The 21,067-nt window shown below is 36.0% G+C and overlaps 1 protein-coding gene and 1 pseudogene across 5 annotated transcripts in view; both read left to right on the top strand.

Annotated features, from left to right (window-relative positions):
* The window catches only part of Pcnx1 (pecanex 1), a 144,757-nt gene that overhangs the window by 89,433 nt on the left and 34,257 nt on the right, over positions 1 to 21,067 (top strand). For all 5 annotated transcript variants that reach the window (XM_026402363.2, XM_026402355.2, XM_026402344.2 and 2 more), the window contains 9 exons: positions 891 to 1,062; positions 1,976 to 2,086; positions 2,919 to 3,010; positions 11,319 to 11,428; positions 11,830 to 11,935; positions 14,184 to 14,276; positions 17,797 to 17,947; positions 19,836 to 19,977; positions 20,711 to 20,888. In XM_026402363.2, the coding sequence (XP_026258148.2) occupies positions 891 to 1,062; positions 1,976 to 2,086; positions 2,919 to 3,010; positions 11,319 to 11,428; positions 11,830 to 11,935; positions 14,184 to 14,276; positions 17,797 to 17,947; positions 19,836 to 19,977; positions 20,711 to 20,888 (1,155 nt within the window). The remainder of the gene's footprint in view (positions 1 to 890; positions 1,063 to 1,975; positions 2,087 to 2,918; positions 3,011 to 11,318; positions 11,429 to 11,829; positions 11,936 to 14,183; positions 14,277 to 17,796; positions 17,948 to 19,835; positions 19,978 to 20,710; positions 20,889 to 21,067) is intronic.
* LOC113192415 (TBC1 domain family member 1 pseudogene) lies at positions 5,995 to 9,442 on the top strand (annotated as a pseudogene).

The raw sequence follows: 21,067 nt of genomic DNA, 5'->3' as shown, positions 1-21,067 counted from the left end.
AAATCTTCTCCCACTTCCTTCAGAACTACTCCTCTACTGTAATATCACTGTTTTTCTCTTGTGGTTCATAAGTATCTTATTGGGAGACACTCTGAGACTATGTATCTGTTCTACTCATTTGTTTCACTTAGTATTACTGATGTTTCTTGCCTGACTCAGTTATCATTTGATGACTGGCAAATAGTGATTTTCTAATTCTATCATTCCTTCTACATTTATTAGTTTACTCTTTATTGAAACAAATAGCTCTTCATTCTGTCATTATGTATGTATTAGTGTGGATTCATGGATTATTTTTGTTTAGTGGATTATAATGTCACTTTAATACTTATTTTGATGCTCAAACTGTTCCTGATTCAGCCACTGGGAGCCCATCAAGCTGCCTTTTGTGTCCTTTTGACATATCCCTGTCATTCTTTAAATGTTTCCCTCCTTTTTCTAACAACAATTTTTTCTAGATTGATCATATACTTTTCCTACCCTAACTCAAAACCAGTCTTTTCTTTATGAAGCTTCGATTCTTTTTCATGAAAAATGGTGTTTGTAAACTAAGGTCTAGATGCTACTTATCTCTCCTAGATTGTCATTGCTTCTGGATCCTCTCAGTGGATAAAGATGTAAAATACATGTGTGCGTATACACATATCTATTTATGTGCATATTAAAATAATTAGTTCATTTTGATATTTCTACTTTGAATCCAGTATCACAGGGTTTATTCTATTCTTCCTCCTTTCTGAATCTGTTATTCCTTTGTTTGATTATCAGAAACCTGGCTTTCATGTAGAAATATTTTGAATCATTAGAATATAAGCAATCAATGATCTCAGTAACTAGTGTTGACTCTTAAAATTAACTAGACTGACTTTTAAAAAATATGTCATTTGCAGGGTCATAATCGTATCATTGCTTACAGTAGACCAGTTTACTTCTGTTTATGTTGTGGTCTAATTTGGTTCTTGGATTATGGTAGCAGAAACCTTACTACAACCAAGTTCAAATTATATGGAATAACATTCACCAATCCACTGGTGTTTGTATCAGCCAGGGATTTAGTTATAGGTAAGTCAGCTTTAAAGTATGTCTCATCTTAACATTATTTTATTTGTTTTCAAACAGTTCACTGATAAATAAATCAATTATATAGGTCAAATAGCTTTAATAAACTTATTTTGCTGTTTATTATAATCATCTCTGAGGACAAAAACCTGTGTAACTATTATGAGTAAGGAAACTTCTTGAACAGAACACAAGGGAAAGTTGTGGGTTTTTAAAAATTCTGTATTTTAGGTTCTTATTATGTAAAAATGGTTGAAATAATTTATTGGTTCTTTTAAATTATACATGACATTAAGATTCATTTTGACATAATTATAAAAGCATGGAATATAACTTGCTCTAATTCAGTCCCCAGTACTTCCCCTTTTCTCTTCCCACCTTCCTCCCCTGTTCCCTTCCTTTTACTCCACTGATCTTTCAATGCTATTTACTTATGTTTTTTTTTAATTGTTGTGAACATACATGATGGTGAGATTCACTGTGGTATATTCATAAATGTATATAGGAAAGTTAGGTCAAATTCATTGTACTGTTCTTCCTTCCCCCATTCCCTCAATATCAGTTGAAGTAATTTTAAAAGATATTGCTTATAGGTGAAAGATTTTGTTTAATACTCAGTTATGTAGAGATAAATAAATTTAAATATCTTTTCTTAAAAATACTTTTTGGTTGTATGTGGACATAATACCTTTATTTTATTTATGTATATGTGGTGCTGAGGATTGAACCCAGGGCCTCTCACGCACTAGGCGAGTGCTCTACACTGAGCCACAACCTCAGCCCTAAATGATATCTTTTAAAAAAAATTGCTAGTAGTTTATGTTAATGTTGTATTTCTTTGCATTGCTTGTGGTCTTTAAGTGAACAAAAGGATGAATACAGTATATTTTTAATATGCTATTCTTTCTTTCCATAGTGTTTACACTCTGTTTCCCAATAGTGTTTTTCATTGGCCTCCTGCCTCAGGTGAATACATTTGTAATGTACCTTTGTGAACAATTGGATATTCATATTTTTGGTGGTAATGGTGAGTACTCTTTATAAAAATTGTAGATTACAGTATTTAAGCATAGCTTAATAAATAGGGGACAGTTACAGCCTTTAGAACTGTTATTGGTGTTAAATTTATTTAAATACTATGATACGGACTTAGTATATAGGTGGTTTATAAAAGGAGTTTTGTCATGGTTTACACCCTTGCAACAAGGTATTAGACTTTAATATCTCATAAAGAAAGTTTTTCTGTAAATTTTCTTTTATGATCACAATATAAGAGCACAGTAAAAAAAAATATATCTATATATTTTTAAAATAAATCCTAGCTATCTTAATCATTCATTCTTCCTTATTACTAGTAATTCCATTGGATCTATTTGTTGTTATTGTTGTAGTCAGATCTACACTTTTTGTGTGAGAATTAATCAATGCACAGGAATATAGATTTACTTCTGTGGGTACCGAGTTCTTTTTACATAGACTGATATCATTCAGTGATTAACTCATACATCTCCAGTTTGTTTTCAGGCTTCTGCATAACTTATGTTCCAAACTTTCTGGATCTAAGCTACATTCTTGAAGTATAATATAGATTTAACTTTTTCTACTCTGCTTAATTGTTCATTACTCCTGAGATAAATATACTTTACCTTGCATTAGAGATTTGAGAATAGCAAATCTTTGTCAGGTCAAAATATTTTGAAAGAACAGAATGAAGTAACAATTTTTAAAAGTCAAATGAGTAGATAATAATATACTAGTATTATAGGACATTTTAATAGTTTAAATGCTTTTTGGTGACTTTTAAAGTTTTTTCCATAGATGTTTATAAAGTATTGATTTCTTTTTTCTATACTCTCTAGCTACTACAAGCCTGCTTGCAGCACTTTACAGTTTTATCTGTAGCATTGTGGCAGTAGCCTTATTGTATGGATTATGTTACGGAGCTTTAAAGGTGAGCAATAAATTATAGTTTATGTGGTTTTGAGGATCGAACCCAGTGCCTCATGCATGCTAGGTGAGCACTCTACCTCTGAGCTACAACCCCAGCCCAAGGTTACATTTCTTTATGAAGATTGTTTTAAATTGACTAAAAATGTTTTTCCCCCTGGTGCCACTTAATCATTAATTTCCATTGTGTTCATGTGCTAAATGTTATTCTTTTTTTTAAATTTTTTTTTGTTCTTTTTAGATATACATGACAGCACAGTGTATTTTGACATCTTATATACACATGGAGTATAACTTATTCTAATTAGGATCTCATTCTTGTGGTTGTACATGATGTGGCATTTCACTGGTGTTATATTCGTATGTGAATATAGGAAAGTTATGTCCAATTCATTCTATTGCCTTTCCTAGCACTATCCCTACCCCTTTCCCTTCATTCCCCTTTGTCTAATCCACTGAACTTCTATTCTTCCCCTCCCAACTTATTCTGCGTTAACATCCCCATATCAGAGAGAACATTCAACCTTTGGTTTTGGGGGATTGGCTTATTTCACGTTATTCTTATTTTCATTTACTTTGAATTTGAAAGAAATTTAATAGATTATTAAAAGAATTTTTTTTTCTGTATTAACCATGGGTTAGTATTAGAAATGGATTATCAAAAACCAGGCTCATCTGGGATGGGGTGAGCATGGTAATCACAGAATATGCTATATGTTTAGTTAAGAAGTTATATAACTACTATTTTTTATATTAAAGTTTCTTTAAAGTTGTAAGAATAAGTTCAAGGACTACAATTTAAGGTACATGCTAATAAAAATTAATATGCTAGAATTTAATGCCATTTTAGGGTAAGCATCTGAATGAGCCTATGAGCTCTCTTTAAAAATACTGTCACCAAGGGCTGGAGATGTAGCTCAGTGGTAGAGTACTTACTGAGTATACACGAAACCTTGAGTTTGATGCCTAGTACCACATGCTCTAAAGTCACCAAATTGTCTTGTTTTAACTAATACACAATTTTGTTTATTTTCAGTATTTTTATTGGTACATTATAGTTTTACATAATGGGGTTTATTGTTGCATGTTTGTGCATTGCACACAATATAACAAAATAATTTAGTCACTATTATTCCCTGGTATTTTCCCTCCCCGTTTTCTCCTCCCTTCCCCTTTCCTCTATTGATCTCCCTTTGAAGATCAAACCCATCTTTCTTTTCCTATTTCCTCTCTAACTTCCATTTAAAAGAACAAACTTACGAACCTGTGTCACCAAATTGTAAGCGTGAAAATCTTCAGGGTTTTTTTTTTATATTTATTTTTTAGTTGTAGTTGGACACAATACCTTTATTTGTTTACTTATTTTTATGTGGTGCTGAGAATTGAACCCAGGGCCTTGCAAGTGCTATACCGCTGAGCCACAACCCTAGCCCCCTTTTTTCTTAAATAGAGATTTACAGTCCCTTACATATAATTTCTGAGATTTGTTTGTTTTTTTTGTGGTTAATGCGAGGCAATTAGAGAATGGTTAGGGTTGAAATAATTATGAAGAATGACTCACAGCATTTTTCTTTGCTTCATTTATTCTGTGGTGTTTATGGGTCACTTACTGTGTGTCAAGAACAATGCAAAAAGCCATTTCCTGCTGGTTTTGTGGGGTTTTTTTTGCTTGCTTGTTTGTTTGTTTTGGTCTTCTTTTGGTAGTGCTGAGGATCAAATGCACAGCACATACATTTTAGGCAAGCAAGTGTTCTACCACTGAGCCACATCCCCAGGTCCATTTCTCACTTCCAAGGAATTTATAGGTTAGTTGGGATTACTAAGTCAAGGAACATATTCAGTATAGGGTAACAGAGGCTATGAAAACAGAATGCTGTGGTTATATAAATTGACATTAAAAGGGAATAAAGGCCATTTTCTAGGAGGATGATTTTAACCAAATTTTGAAGGACAAGTAAGAATTAGCTAGTTGAAACAGAGAATACAGAGCCATGAATTTGGGAAAAAAGTGTTGTAAAGGAAAACAGCAACTAATTTTGGAGTTGCTAGAATTTGGATACATGAGGAAAGATGGTCTTCATTAAGGCTAAAAAGGTAATCAAGGACTAAATTATGAAATACCCTGTATTCTGAATGTGTGGTCTAAAGATGGGAGATTATCAGTGTATTTGAGGTAGGACAGGAAATGATTAGAGTTGCATTTTACAAAGATTACTCTTTCTCATATATCTGTTTACTTTTTTTAATTATTTTTTATTATTCTACAGATTCTCTTTCCTGCATACATCTTGTTTTCTCCTTTGCTTTCTGATGTATTAATCTTTCATTCTTGAACTCATGCAAATTTGCATGTTTTTAACTTTCTTCTCAGCACATTCAAATGTGTCAGAAGTTCAGTTTATGGTTCCACCACTTCACTGGACAGTTGAAACGCTGAATGCCTTAGCTTCCTTATCCATAAATTGGGAGTAATAGTGTGTATTTCCAAAGATTACTGTTAAAATTATTTAGAAAATATTTACAAATACCTAGGAATGGGGCTGTACATACACTATTTAATATGATGATAAGGTTTTGATTTAGCCATTACCAAAATGTCTATGTTGTGATTAGAATAATTTCCAAGAGTATTCGGGCATGGGGAGGCAAATGAGTAAAAAACTACCATACTCCTATCATTTTCCATTCTGAAATTCCCTAAGAAAGATAAAGGATTAGAATGTTATCCATCACATAGAACATATTTGTGAACTATTCCTGTTACCAGGGTTGTCCACTCTATGCCATATATCATGCTAGTAGTATCCAGAGATAACTTCAGTGCCACAGGGCTAACATGACACCTGCCTGTGTTTGGTTGTCCTTGAAAGCTTATCCTTTCTATTATTTCCTTGTGGGAATATACATTCATTCTATCAGGTAATAGTTATTGAATGTTGCTCAGTGCTCTGGAAGTTATAATAGTATGGTATATATTGCATGAGTAAAATGGTTGTACTGTGTAAGTAGCATGTAAGACACCAAGATATTCTTTGGCCTAATGTGTTCTATCATGTCCTCCTGCTCCATTGTTATATATAATGAATTTACCAAGTTATTTTATTCTTCAAAAAAAGAACACATAATTTACTATACATGCTATTTAAAATATTAAATAATGGTAGTAGCAAGCATCAAAAGCAAAATTTTCCCAGTAAATGAATAAGAGCTTTAATAACAAAAGAAATCTGGCTCATATCTGGTAGTGAGAGTGGGGAGGAGCCCTCGCTCTTTCTGCAGCCTCTGAGGTATGCCCTGAGCCCGCCCACAGCACCAGGCCAGCTGCAGCGGGAGTGAACCAGAGCCGCCCAGCCTGCAGTGTCACTGTTGTTCAGCTGGGTGGCCAAGGTGTCTAAGATCATCAGTTCCATCCCCATCCGCCAGGCTAGGAAGATCGCCCACCAGGAGGAACTGCACTGCCTCTGGGAGTTTGACAACACATTTGCCAAGAAGTTCATGGTGCTCTTTTGTGATAGCTCACAAGAAGGCCCCGCCAGCGCTGATTTGATGAGTGCATTGAGAAGTTAAACCACATCAGCTGCAGCCAGCTGGTTGATTGGAACCGGGCACCAGAACCGCGCAGGCCCATGCGCAAGTCCTTCTCCCAGCCTGGCCTGTGTTCACTGGCCTCAGGAAGGAGTTTCAGGATGCTGGCCTCCGAGGCAGCAGTTTCTTCAGTTCTTTTGAAGAAAATGACATTGAGAACCACCTAATTAGTGGATACAATATTGTGCAGCCAACAAATATTGAGGGAAATCGAACTATGCTCTTCATGATTGGCCAGTCTGAAGTTTACTTCCTCAGTCCTGACAACAAAAAAAAAGGCACTGGAAAAAAAATTTAAGGAAATATCCTTTTGCTCTCAGGGCATTAGACATGTGGACCACTTTGGGTGCTGGGAGTCTTCGGGAGGTGGTGGCTTCCATTTTGTCTGTTATGTGTTCCAGTGTACAAATAAAGCTCTGGTTGATGAAATCATGATGACCCTGCAACAGGCTTTCACAGTGGCTGCAGTGCAGCAGACTGCAAAAGCTCCAGCCCAGCTATGTGAGGGCTGCCCCTTGCAGGCCCTGTACAAGCTCTGTGAGAAGATAGAGGGAATGAATTCTTTCAAATCCAAACTAGAACTCCAAAAACACCTGACAACATTAACTAATCAGGAACAGGCAACTATTTTTGAGGAGGTTCAGAAATTGAGACCAAGGAGTGAGCAGCAAGAAAATGAATCGATCATTTCTTTTATGAGATATTTGTATGAAGAGAAGCAGAAAGAACACATCCACATCAGGGAGATGAAGCAGGCATCACAGATTGCAGCAGAAAATATTGGAAGTGAATTGCCAGCCAGTGCCACTCCATTTAGGCTAGATATGCTGAAAAATAAAGCAAAGAGATCTTTAACAGAGTCTTTAGAAAGTATTTTGTCTCAGGGTAATAAGACCAAAGGCCTGCAGGAACACTCTACCAGCGTGGATCTGGACACCTCTATGTCTAGCACATTAAGTAACATCAGCAAGGAGCCGTCAGTGGGTGACAAGGAGGCCTTCCTTGCCCATCTCTGAGAGTTCTTTCAAGCTCCTCGGCTCTTCGGATGACCTGTCCAGTGATTTAAAGGGCCATTTTGCAGAAGAGCCTGCTTCGATTTCCCCCCAGCAGACCTTCAGGAGGCGAGCAAACACCCTGAGTCATTTCCCAGTGGGCTGCCCAGAACTTCCAGAGCCCACTCAGGGGTCTCCAGATGTCTTTCAGAGAAAACTTATGAGGTATCACTCAGTGAGCACAGAGATGCCTCACAAATGAAAGGACCTTGAATCCAAAGCAAACCACATCGGTGACTCTGGTGGGACCCCAGTGAAGACCCAGCGGCACTCAAGGAGGCAGCAGATATTCCTGCATGTGGCCACCCCACAGAAGGCATGCATCTCCCCTGGCAGATATGAGGATTATTCAGAGCTGGGAGAGGTCTCCTTTAGAACCAGTATGTAAAGATGGACCCTTTGGCCCTGTACCAGAGGAAAAGAAGAGGACATCACGGGAGCTTCATGAGCTGTGGAAAAGGCTATTCTGTGACAGATACTGCTCCTCAGAATGGAGAAGGAAAATCGGAAGCTACAAGCCTCTGAGAATGACTTGCTGAACAAATGCCTGAAGCTCGATTATGAAGAAATCATTCCTTGTCTTAAAGAAATAACTACAGTATGGGAAAAGATGCTTAACACTCCAAGAAGATCAAAAATTAAGTTTGATATGGAAAAAATGAACTCGGCGGTTGGACAAGGTGTGCCTTGTCATCATCGGGGTGAAATCTGGAAATTTCTAGCAAAGCAGTTCCACCTTAAACATCCGTTTCCCAGTAAACAGCAGCCAGAGGATGTGCCCTACAAAGAGCTCCTAAAGCAGCTAACCTCCCAGCAGCACGCCATTCTTATTGATCTCGGGCAAACCTTTCCAACACATCTGTACTTCTCTGCCCAGCTCGGAGCAGGGCAACTGTCACTTTACAACATTTTGAAGGCCTACTCACTTCTAGACCAGGAAGTAGGTCTAGCCTCATCTAGACCTCAGCTTTGTGGCAGGCATTTTGCTGCTTCATATGAGTGAGGAAGAGGCATTTAAAATGCTCAAGTTTTTGATGTTTGACATGGGACTGCGGAAGCAATATCTGCCAGACATGATAATTTTACAGATCCAGATGTACCAGCTCTCGTGGCTTCTCCATGACTACCACAGAGATCTCTATGATCACCTAGAGGAGCACAAGATCGGCCCTAGTCTTTATGCTGCACCCTGGTTCCTCACCATGTTCGCTTCTCAGTTCCCACTGGGCTTTGTAGCCAGATTCTTTGATATGGTCTTTCTTCAAGGGTCAGAGGTCATATTTAAAGTGGCTCTAAGTCTTTTGGGAAGCCATAAGCCCTTGATTCTGCCGCACGAAAACTTAGAAACCATAGTGGACTTTATCAAAAACACACTACCTAACTTGGGGTTGGTACAAATGGAGAAGACCATCAAACAGGTGTTTAAGATAGACATCGATAAACAGTTATAGGCTTATGAAGTTGAGTACCATGTACTTCAAGAAGAACTTATTGATTCCTCTTCTCTCAGTGACAACCAAAGAATGGATAAATTAGAGAAAACCAACAGCAGCTTACGCAAACAGAACTTTGATCTCCTTGAGCAATTGCAGGTGGCAAATGGTAGGATCCAGAGCTTTGAAGCCACAGTAGAGAAGCTCTTGATTAGTGAGAGCAAGCTGAAGCAGGCCATGTTGGCTCTGGAGCTGGAGAGGTCTGCCCTGCTTCGGATGGTGGAGGAGCTGCAGAGGCAGCCTACAGAGCCAGGCACTAGGGAGCCAGAGCCAGACTGCACCCAGCCTGAGGCCTCGGGGGACTAATGGTTCTGGAGAAATTGTACACTATTTCAACACTATCCAGGCCTTAACTAGGAGAGAGAGAAGATGCTGGAGGGAGAAAACAAAGCGTGAAGCAAACTTCTCAGGGATCAAACTGGCTTGCCAACATGCAGATTCTTTTCAGTTCAAACTTGCAATTCAGAGGGCCCATGTCACAGTTTTTTTATTGTTTCAGGTTGTGATTCGTCCCTTCTCCAGCTTGATTATTGTACTCAGTAACTTTAGATGGCATGGACGGGAATAAATGGACCTTTTCTTTTCCTGGTTATTTCCTCTTTGAGTAGCACTGTGTTGTAAAGTGCATTTGTAATACTGGGTTCCAGAAGCAGGAGTGGCTCAAAGATGATCCCTCAGGCAAAGTGTGGGTCTGTCATTCAAGAGAGGGTTTGCGTGACCACTCCCTCTGTCACCAGTGAGGTACAGTTGGCCCTTGTCTATTCTTATTAGGAAAACCTAAGATGACCCTGGGGAAGGTCTGAAATTGATTTATTTAAATTGGACATCTTGATCACTTTTAAGTAAACCTGGTATTTAGAAGGAAGTTTGTCTTTTTAAAATAGTTGAGTATTTCCATACAAATATGCTGGTCTTTTAAGTGTAGTCGATCAAAGTCATGGTAGATAATATTTTAAGGGAAATCACCAGTGTTTAGACTCCAACTGTGTGGCTGGCATGTGGCCCGCAGTGGTGCAGCCCGAGGTGTTTGCTTTTCGTGGAGGTTGCATTTCATACTATGGAGTCACGTATTTATCCTTTCCTATTGTATGATGTACTGCAGCCACGTGTTCTTTTGAGTCAATGTCTTTTTGAACTCTTTTGAGTTCTTTTCACCCCTTGGATATCTAGTTCCTTGTAGAAGGAGCAGGGCACATCGAGATTTTTAGGGATGTCCAAGATTATAGGACTTTTAAAAAGAGATCAGTCTGAACTTGCAATCAGATATATAGCAGCTGATAGTTTTCCAGAGGTAGAACATGTGTTTTGAATAGAATTCACAACCCAGCAGCAACTCCCTCCCCAGGATGATGAGGACTTATGTCTTCTAGCAAAATGCTGTTCATAGTTGCCCTGATTTCAGCTGGTCACTGTGTAAGGCCCCTTCCCTGTGATCTCAGAATGGGTTATTTTCTTACAAAGAATTAGAGAAGAACTGTGCAGGCACAGCTTACTTCCCTGACAGCAGAATCATTTCTGGTCTTACTTGTGTTTCTTGGGAGTTTCTTTTGACTCTTGTGGTGGTAGGGTCTCTTTTAAGTCCTGAATGAAAGCAGGGATTGCTATAGTTGGAGTCATTTGAATCTCCTGGCCATTTCAAAGGGAGACCAAAATGCTGCCCTCTGTGCCTGAATGGTTGGTTGGCATTTGAGAGTTCTTCCTGTTCCTCTGGGTCAGAGAATAGTGGTTGTCATGTTCCTTTGAGTCATGGTTTACCAAGATGACACAGTAAAGTCTAGAAGCTGCTATCCCACTGGTTCTACTGGATAGCTTGGAGGAATGAGAGCTTCTTTCCATGTCATATTTTACTATTTGAATGTTTCATAATGTTGAATTTTGGACATCTTACTACCCTTATTAAAAAATATTGACGCTGCATTAAGTAAGAAATAAGAAAGCAGTAAAACAATAAATAATCTAAAAAAAAGAAATCTGGAACTTTATTACTGAGAGAAACCTAGCAGCTAGATTCTAGCTCATGAGAAAGTAACAAATCTAAATTTATTTGGAATAAAATGCAACTAATAATATGACCAAAACATTTTTAAAATTTAAGTTCATTGGTTCTTTCCAAAATACTGACATAAAAAGATTCTATTATAAATTAGAAGTTTATTGTTCTGTTACATTTTTTTCTCAACAGGATTCATGGGATGGCCAACATATTCCAGTACTTTTCTCCATTTTTTGTGGCTTATTGGTGGCTGTATCCTATCATCTCAGCCGACAAAGCAGTGATCCATCTGTACTTTTGTAAGTGAAATCAATTGTTATTGTTAGAGAAATTTAAATAAGTTAACATTTCTTTTAAAGAACTCCCAAGACCTCTTTTCCCAATGTCTTTCCAAAGTGCTGGTGGCCTAGTCTATCTATAATCCCTTTTCAAAATGTATTAACATTGGGTCAATTCTAACCATCTTTGCTGAAAATGTTAGGTTTTTTTCCCTCCCAAGTATTAAAACTGTGTTTCAGTAAAAAGATTTTTACTGTATTGCTGTTTATGATACCTTTGACTTTTTAGGATTTTCTGTTTCCTTTTGATTAAATATACTTGGGTCACTTTTCTGTCATAAACTATCATTTGCATTACTTTTTTTCAGGTTATATATGTATTTTCTATTAATTATTTTCTCTTGATTTTTAAAAATGTAAAGCTCTTTGGTACAATCCAAGATTTTTCCAAAAACAGAAGAAAAAAATCCGGAAGACCCTCTGTCTGAAGTAAAAGACCCACTGCCTGAAAAACTTAGGAATTCTGTTGTAAGTTTCAGTTGTTTAATTTAACTATAGGTCTTAAATGTTAGACAGTTGATTTTATTGTATAATGAATACTTTTGAAAGTCTTTAGTAATTAGAAGAAAATATATAGTCCCATTGAGTGGGGTTAGTTGTACATTGTTGATTACCTTTACTCCAATTTTTAACATGCAAGTTGAACATCCTTAATTCAAAAAAACCCAAATGCTCTAAAATTCAAAACTTTTGAGTGTCAGCATTATGCCACAGTGAAAAATACCAATCCTGACCACAAGGGATCAGTCACAGTTAAAATGTAGGTAGACTAAAAATAGTATTTAAAATTACCTTCAGGCCATCCTGCATGTGAAACATAGATGAATTTTGGATCGCATCCTTAAGATATCTCATTAGGTAAATGCAAATATTCCAAAATAAGAAAAAATTCAAAACAGTTCTTTCTGAACCTACGCATTTTGTCTAGGGGATACCCAACCTTCATAAGAAATGTTCATTCCTCAAACTTCGTTTCTATGTAGAATAATATGGCATTTATTCATTTCCAGGTAAGGGAAAATGAAGTTATTTTATTGGTCATAGAGTTTTTTTTCATCCTGTTTACACTAGACTAGACTAGACTCTGAAAGATGAATAAAATACTCCTTCTTTGCCCTTACTCATTGTCAAATGCAATCCAAAAATATTACATGGAAAGTTCCAGAAATAAATAATAGATAACTTTTAAATTGCATGCCATTCTGATTTGCATGATGAAATCTTGCACCGTCTCAGTTGAGACATGAACCTCCCTCTGTCTAGTATGTCTATGCATATCTGCTACCTGCCTGTTAGTCACTTAGTAGCCATCATGGTTAGCAATATAGTATATAGGGTTAGATATTGCCTGTGATTTCAGGTATCCAGATAAGGGGAAAGTACTGTGTTAATGTAAATTAGATTCATTGTGTTTTTATTATTGATTAAAAACTATGGACAGGCATATATCTCTAATACCAGTGGCTTAGGCAGGAGGACAAGTTCAAGGCCAGCCCAGACAAATTAACCCCTGTCTTAAAATTAAATTTTAAAAAAGAAACAGGAATGTGGCTCAGTGGTAAAGCATCTCTGGGTTCAATCTCCAGTACCACACACAAAAAAATAACTATGTCCTTGTAAGTGTCTTACTAGTCCTCTAGGGCGTTTTATTTGCCAAGGGCAATTTGAAAAGTTTATGCATTTTCCATGTTAAAGGAGAGAACAATAGCCAAATCTATCTTAATATACTTAAGTAAATTCAGTAATTCTCTTATGTTTCTAATTTAGTAAATTACAATATTGTTTATTTTCTTTGATTAATTATTTGAAGATGAATTCTATAGATTCATATCTGTTTTATGGAACAGAACAGTATTCTCCAGTTTTTAGATTATTTCCATTGGGAAAGACAAAATTTACATAAGTATCAAATAGGACATACTTTTAACTATTAGTGGATATGAGCTAGAGAAAACTTTAGAAATTCAAAACTACCTCAAGATATAATTGAAACAGTTTTTTTTCCTGACTTTAGTTTCCATGTTAGCAAAGGATATTTCATGTTAAGCATAAGAGGAGGTTCTGAATCTAGTTTATATCAGAAATATCAAGAGGTTTCTGTGTTTTTCTACATGTGCAGCATTACTAATCTTGAAAATGCAAAATGTTCCTAAATTGATGCTTAAAATGTTTCAGATTTTGGAGCATTTTGAACTTTGGCTTTTTGTTTTAAGGATTCTCAATTGGTATAAAGTCTAGGTAAATATTCTTAAATGTGAAAGATTCCAAATTTTGAAATGGTCACAAGCATTTCAGTTAAGGGGTACTCAACCTGTATAACCTCTAAAGACATATGCATGTGGTTTTAACATTTCAAAAGACCAATGAAAATATAACTTACTAAAGGGAGATAACCTGAAAATGATATGATAACTTAAGTATCTAATTTCTTTTCTTCTATGTAAAACTCTTGACCAGTAGCGGGGAAAAAACCTTCATTCTAAAAGACTATTGCAATATGTTTAGAGCATGCAAACTGGTTGTTTAATTTCCTTGACACTATAGATAAGGAAAGAAATTGAGGAAGAAAATAAGATATACTATAATAATCATTATATTTAAGAAATATGTAGAAGTGTTAAAGAATATCAGTGAAAAATTATTTCTCAAACGTTGCCAGTTGGGAATAAAAGACAGATTTCTGAATCTGTTATTATTTCTTTTTCTTGTTCCACAGAGTGAGCGTTTACAGTCTGACTTAGTGGTATGCATTGTAATTGGTGTGCTGTATTTTGCTATTCATGTAAGCACGGTGTTCACAGTATTACAGGTAAAGGAATCATTTTATTCTTTCAGTTGGGGGAAAATAACCTTTGAATTCATTTCTGATTTTGATTATAATGTTTGTCAATAGCACTGAAATATATGACTTTTCATTTGGTTTTAACATATATTTATTTTCTCATGCCTTTTCTGGGTCATGAATCTGAGAGTGGCTTTAAGTAATCCCCAACTTAGGATCTTTTATGATATTGCAATCTTCTGAGGTTTGTTGTTTATAGGATTCAGTTCCTTTCCAGGTAGTTCTCCCCATAGCAGGCCTGAGTGTCCTCATGAAATGGGAACTGGTTTCCCCTGGAACAATGATCCTAGAGAAAGAAAGTCCAAGACAGAAGCTGTGCTTTTATAACCTTATATTGGAAATGACACATTGGTACTTGTGCCATATTCTATTGGTCACATAGACAAACCCTGGTATAATGTGGGAAGGAAATACCCACCAGGGAGCCAGGATCATGGGGACCATTTTGGAGGCTGACTACCACAGTCCACTCTCTAGCATCCATGACTTGCATCCCTCCCATATGCAAGATGCCCTTATTATCTTTTAAAAAACCCCAAAGTCAGGGGTGGGGTTATGGCTCAGCAATAGAGCGCTTGCCTCACACGTGCAAGGCCCTGGGTTCGATCCTCAGCACCACATAAAAATAAATAAATAAAATAAAGTTTAAAAAAAAACCCCAAAGTTTTATTTCTAGACAGCTGGAAAGCCTAGAACCTTATTATCTAATCAGGCTCAGATATGGAAGAGACTCCTCAAGAGTTCCTTAAGGATAGTTCCTTCTACCTGTGGGTCACGTCATTACCATAGTTACTGTAGATCCATATTTCCTTCTACCTGAAAGATTTACTAGAACATTTCTTATAGTATGAATCTGTAAATTCTTTCAGCCTTTGTATTTCTGAGAAAGTCCTTATCTTACCATTGGTTTTGAAAGATACTTTACTATGTGTAAAAGTCTAAGAAGGCAGGTTTTTTCTTTCTGTATTTAAAGATGTTGTTCCATTGCTTCTGGCTTCTATTGCTTCTGATTTGAAAGCTGCTGTTACCTTTATTTAATTATTTTTGGTAATGGGATTGAACCCAGAAGTGCTTTACCACTAAATCACATCTTCATCCCTTTTATTTTTATTTTGAGACAGGGTCTTACTAAGTTGCTTAGGGCCTTGCTTAGTTGCTGAGGCTGGCCTCAAACCTGTGATTCTCCTATCTCAGCCTCCAGAGTCCTTGGGATTATAATAGTCTTGTGCCACTATCCTCACAAGTTATCCTTATCTTTATTCCTCTGTAGATGACCTTTTCCTTCCTCTATTTCTTGTAAGATTTTCTTTTATCATTAGTTTTGAGTCATTGGATTATGCTGTGCCTTCATGTAGATTTCCTCATGTTTTTGTGTTTGGGGTTTAAACTTTTCATAAATTTGGAAAATTTTAGCCTTCATTATTTCAGATGTTTTTGCTGTACTTCTCCTCCTGCCTTTCCCAGCTTGCCGCTTCCTCCACCCTGTCCTCACACTGCTTCATGAACTCCAAATATGTACAGCTTTGCCTTCCGAGAATATTTCAGTTATCAGATGCTCTGTTCATTTTCATCCTTTTTTTTTCCCCCTGTGTTTAATTTTAAATGGTGTCATTGATAGGTCTTTAAATTCACTAATCTTTTTTTCTGTGTATGTGTAATCTGTCATTAATCCCATTTTTTAAATCTCAGAATTATAATTTTTTATAATTTATCATTTTTAATCTCTAGAAGTTTATTTAGGTCATTTTAAAAAATATGTCTCCCTGGCCTGGGGTTGTAGCTTAGTAGTAGAGCACTTGCCTAGCATGTGTGAGGCAGTAGGTTCGATTCTTAGCACTACATAAAAATAAATTTAAAGAAAGGTATTGTGTACATCTAAAAAAATTTAAAAAATAAAATACCAAAGCTTTTCTATGTCAAATGAAAATCAGAAATGTCCACCTTCCTTACTTGACTTTTTGAACATAAAATATTCTGTTACAACTCTTAATGTCCTTTTCTACTAATTCTAACATCTATATCACAGTTTAGTTCTTATTAACTGATTTTCTTACCCTCTCTAGGGGTCATAGTTTTCTGAGTCTGTGCACACTCAGTAATTTTTGATTGAATGTCATACTATAAATATTACATTTAGGTGTCAGATAATTTTGTATTTCCAGAAATATTCTTGAACTTTTTTCTGGAATACTGTTAAGCACTTTTTAACAGTCTGAACCTTTCAGGCCTTAATTTTAATGTTTCTGAGGTAGGACTAGGGCCTCATGTGTACCAGAGCTGGTATTCCCCACTACTGAGGAGAATATCCTTTTGAGGTCTCTTCTCAGTGCTCTGTGAATCTTTAGCTCTTTCAGTCTGGCTTGTGAGAGCAGGTACTCTCCTGCCCTATCTGAGTGCTAGGTAATATCTCCACTCCCTTTGTAAGCTTCTTTTCCTGCCCTTGTGTAGTTTCCTTACTTGCATGCAGTGGTATTTCCCTGAATATTCCAAGGGAACCCTCTGCAAATCTCCAGAGTTCTCCCTCTGGGTGGCTTTCTCTTTTATACACTGTCTCTTCTGGTGAAGTCTAGCCACCTGATCTTTCTAAACTTTAGAGTTCCACATCCTTATCTCACAGTGTGCTTGGCTTTGCTTGGGTTCCCCTCCCTGTGGGACAACCTGGAGACCCAGGGCAGGAAGCTGGAGCAGTCATGCTCACCTCCTTTATTCCCTTCCTTCAGGGTTCAGGCTTATTTCCTGTGTCTCATCTGTCACAGACCATTGGGTCGTATGTTTTATTCAGTTCTGATAGTTTAATATGATTGTTTAATATAGAAGCAAAGACATAATTATTTAATTTTATTTAATATTTCAAACATTATAATCAAACTATTAGTCTGTAACCACTTCCAAACAAGTACGGTTCAGTGGGTCATCAAGGTGCAAATGGAGACTCCTTCACATCCAAGTGGTTCCAGAATGTCTAAATGTGACTTACATAGAATATTTGAAGAGAGAATACTCGATTCCCTCTTTTGTACATAGAATTCAAATAATATACAGTGTGAAGGAACAAATAAAGTGGAATACTTTTTTTTTTTCCTGCTCTGCTCTCAGACTCAGTTTTACTCGGTTTATATCCTTTATCTCTGCTAGTTAAAACAACTTGATTACATTGGTCTGAAATTGTATATAACATTTTTGGGAGCAGGAAGCAGTACAACTCCAATCACGCTCAGTAGTGTGAGACACCAAAGGAAGTAGTTTACACATTTAAAATACCTGTAACATAAGAACAGTCATTATCTTTCATGGCTTGATTTTAATGAGCTTTATGTTTCATGCTACATAACTTAGAAATGTAACTATGATAAATGTTTAGTTCTTAGGTTCTAAAACTGACTTTGCTGTTCTCTATTATCAAATGGAAAATTGCACCCCCAGTTGAGAGGTTCCAAAATGAGTCTTAAAGTCACTCCTAATTTTCTCAACTCTTTTTCTTTTAAAGCCTGCTCTCAAGTTTGTGTTATATGCATTGGTTGGCTTTGTGGGTTTCGTAACCCACTATGTGCTGCCTCAAGTTAGGAAACAGCTACCATGGCATTGTTTCTCTCATCCTCTGCTGAAGACCGAAGAGTACAATCAGTATGAAGTTCGAAGTAAGTATTTCCTTAACACTTTTTTTTTTTATTAATACTAAGGTTGTGTTCTTTTTACTAGGCTGATAGATGACTAAGTATGTATCATTGGAAAACAGCTTGGCTGTGCTTCTTGTCCTTAAATTTGAACCTATTAATGAATTAGATCTTTTTTCAGGATGATGGTTTTCTTTTTGTTTGAGTGTTTGTTTTTGTTTTTTGGGTTTTTTTTGGTAGTGGGGAATTGAAAAGGTCTTTGTTATTATTTCTGCCAGAGACACTAGGTCCTACCAGAGTTTAAAAAACCAAACAAACAAACATTTTTTAATTGCTGTTTTTAGTTCAGATTTGGGATAAACTATAAAATGACTCAAAAAGAGATATAAGGCCTGTTTGGCAAGCTGTTGCTTCATTTTTCTTTCCTTTGTAAATATTCACTTCTTTTTCATTGGCCCCATGACCAGTGTTATGCTATACTTCCTCATTTTAGAGAAATAAATGTTCATATCTAAGTCATTTATTATTGTACCAGTGATGAAATAAACCAAAATTTTCTTCACAGACTTTTCTTTCAATTATGAAATTGCTATGAAAGTAGAAATAAACCTCTCCATCATTTGAAGATGCATTAACATTTTTAGAAAATTCTGAAGCTTTTGAAAACTTTCTGTAAAAATCTTGACTTTAGGGCTGGGGTTGTGGCTCAGTGGTAGAGCCTCACACACTTCATGTGTGAGGCCCTGGGTTTGATCCTCAGCGCCACATAAAAATAAATAAATCAAATAAAGGTATTGTGTCCATCTACAACTAAAAGGAAAAAAATAAAAAATAAAACTTGACTTTATATTCTCAAAGCAAATTTCCTGGGCCTTTTAGTGAAATTGATTGAAGCATGATGCCACTTTAACCTTCATCACCAGTTGGATCTGCAGGCGATAATACAACACTAATATGTAGATTGCATTAGCAGCACTGTGAGGACCTTTTACAAAATATGTGCTCTTTAAATAAGGGAAAACAATATGAAATTATGAGAATCAGTACTCACCCGTTCCCTGCATCATGGAAGTAACTCAGAATGAGATTTTTTTAAATTAGCATTGCTTTTATACATAAATGACAGCAAATATATCTAATTTGTTTTAAAAAAGCACTTTTAATTAAATGCTTAATTGACCATATTGTTTATTTCTAACTTAAAAGTCTGAATTTTTTATAAATTTTGCATCAACCTGATGATTTTGAATTTTTGAAAGTACTAAATAGTAGTGAAATCATTTTTTTCTCCTACTGATTTTAGCAATTGAAAGAAAAATTATATTCATTAGAGAACTTATTAAAAGCCTGGAAATTGAGGCTGGGGCTCTGGCTCAGAGGTAGAGTGCTTGCTTACCATGCGTGAGGCACTGGGTTCGATCCTCAGCACCACATAAGTATAAAATAAAGATATTGTGTCCACGTATAACTAAAAAATAAATATAAAAAAAGAAGCCTGGAAATATTGCTCTCAGGTAGCTGAAGAACCATGTATTAAATCTTTGATGTATTCAAGATAGTTTATTGGAAATGAATGTGACTCTTATGAAGTATATGAATTCAAATAATAAATTCTCATAGGTTCTGAGATATTATAATTATATATATGAGTTCAATTCCTGGTACCAAAAAAAAGAAAAAAAGAATTAAAGTTTAAAATGAAATTCATTTAAATATGTCATTTCCAAATAGCACGTTGGTAAGTATTTCACAATTAATTAGAGTTGACAATGGTTAAAATACTAGATTTTTACATTTTTATTTAAAGTGTAGAGCTAATTTGATTTGTGAGAGTTTCCTTTCTTGTCACATTGCCAGACTACTTTATACATTGGATGACACATGATCTTCTTGACTTACATTGCCTTGTTAGATGCAGCTACTATGATGTGGTTTGAAAAACTTCATGTGTGGCTTCTTTTTGTTGAGAAGAATATTATCTATCCACTGATTGTTCTCAATGAACTTAGTAGTAGTGCAGAGACAATTGCCAGTCCAAAGAAACTGGATACAGAGTAAGTACAATAATCTTCTAGTCTGACTCTTGGGGACTGTTTCTAACAACAGTATTACAATACAGTGTCTTCGGTTGTTGATCAAGGTCCAGATATCCATCGAGTGTCTCTTTGGTGATTGGCATTGTAAGGTGAAAAATTCAGGTGAAATTTTGTCTTTCACTTCCCTTTTTGAAACATCTACTGTTGTTCTTAGCAAATTCACTACTACAAACATCTCATTGTCAACTGATATTTTATGAGAGGACATTTATTAAAGTTAATTTTTAATATTAGATGACAGGTCTGAGGGATGGCTGGTTTTGTGTACTGTGTAAGTTGTACCATATAGATGGTCAGTTGCCTTTTTGGTTATCCCATGGCCTATCCCCTACTGTAGATACATGTTTTGGAGTAAGTATTATGTTTTTCATGTGCTAAATGTAATTGACATTACAGTGATAGAAATACTGTGAAATTAGAGAACCAGATGACAGAATTACAATACTACATATTTTTTAAAAATGTGCTTAGACTCATAGAGGATTAGAATTATAATAATACTGTTGAAAGAGAATATCATACTAATTGGATCCTTTCAAGATGTGATTTGCATTGTATATAAATAATTTTTGCAAGTTTAAATTTGATCTCTATATTGTAAGCCTAGTAAATTGGTCATTTTTCTAAAATTAGCGAATGCTCCAGTGTGATCAGCCATGAGTTAATGGGTTGTGCCTTTTTTATGTTACAGATTAGGTGCTTTAATGATCACCATTGCTGGCTTGAAGTTGCTGCGATCCTCTTTTAGCAGCCCTACGTATCAGTATGTCACAGTCATCTTTACTGTGCTCTTTTTCAAATTTGACTATGAAGCTTTTTCAGAGACCATGCTATTGGATCTCTTCTTCATGTCCATACTGTTCAGCAAGGTAATTTATCACTGAAAGGAATGTCTCTGCCTGCAAAAACTATCCCTCTAAGTAATACACTACTTTGTGAAGAATATGCATATATTTCACTGATTTGTTGTCTTTCAATTAATATCTCTTGTCAGTTTACTTAGAGCATATTAGAATCCCTAAGCAATGCTAGTCATAGTGATTCATAA

The sequence above is a fragment of the Urocitellus parryii genome, chromosome 6 (genome assembly GCF_045843805.1).
Source record: "Urocitellus parryii isolate mUroPar1 chromosome 6, mUroPar1.hap1, whole genome shotgun sequence".
NCBI lineage: Eukaryota > Metazoa > Chordata > Mammalia > Rodentia > Sciuridae > Urocitellus > Urocitellus parryii.
This window is presented reverse-complemented; position numbering and strand designations above follow the sequence as displayed.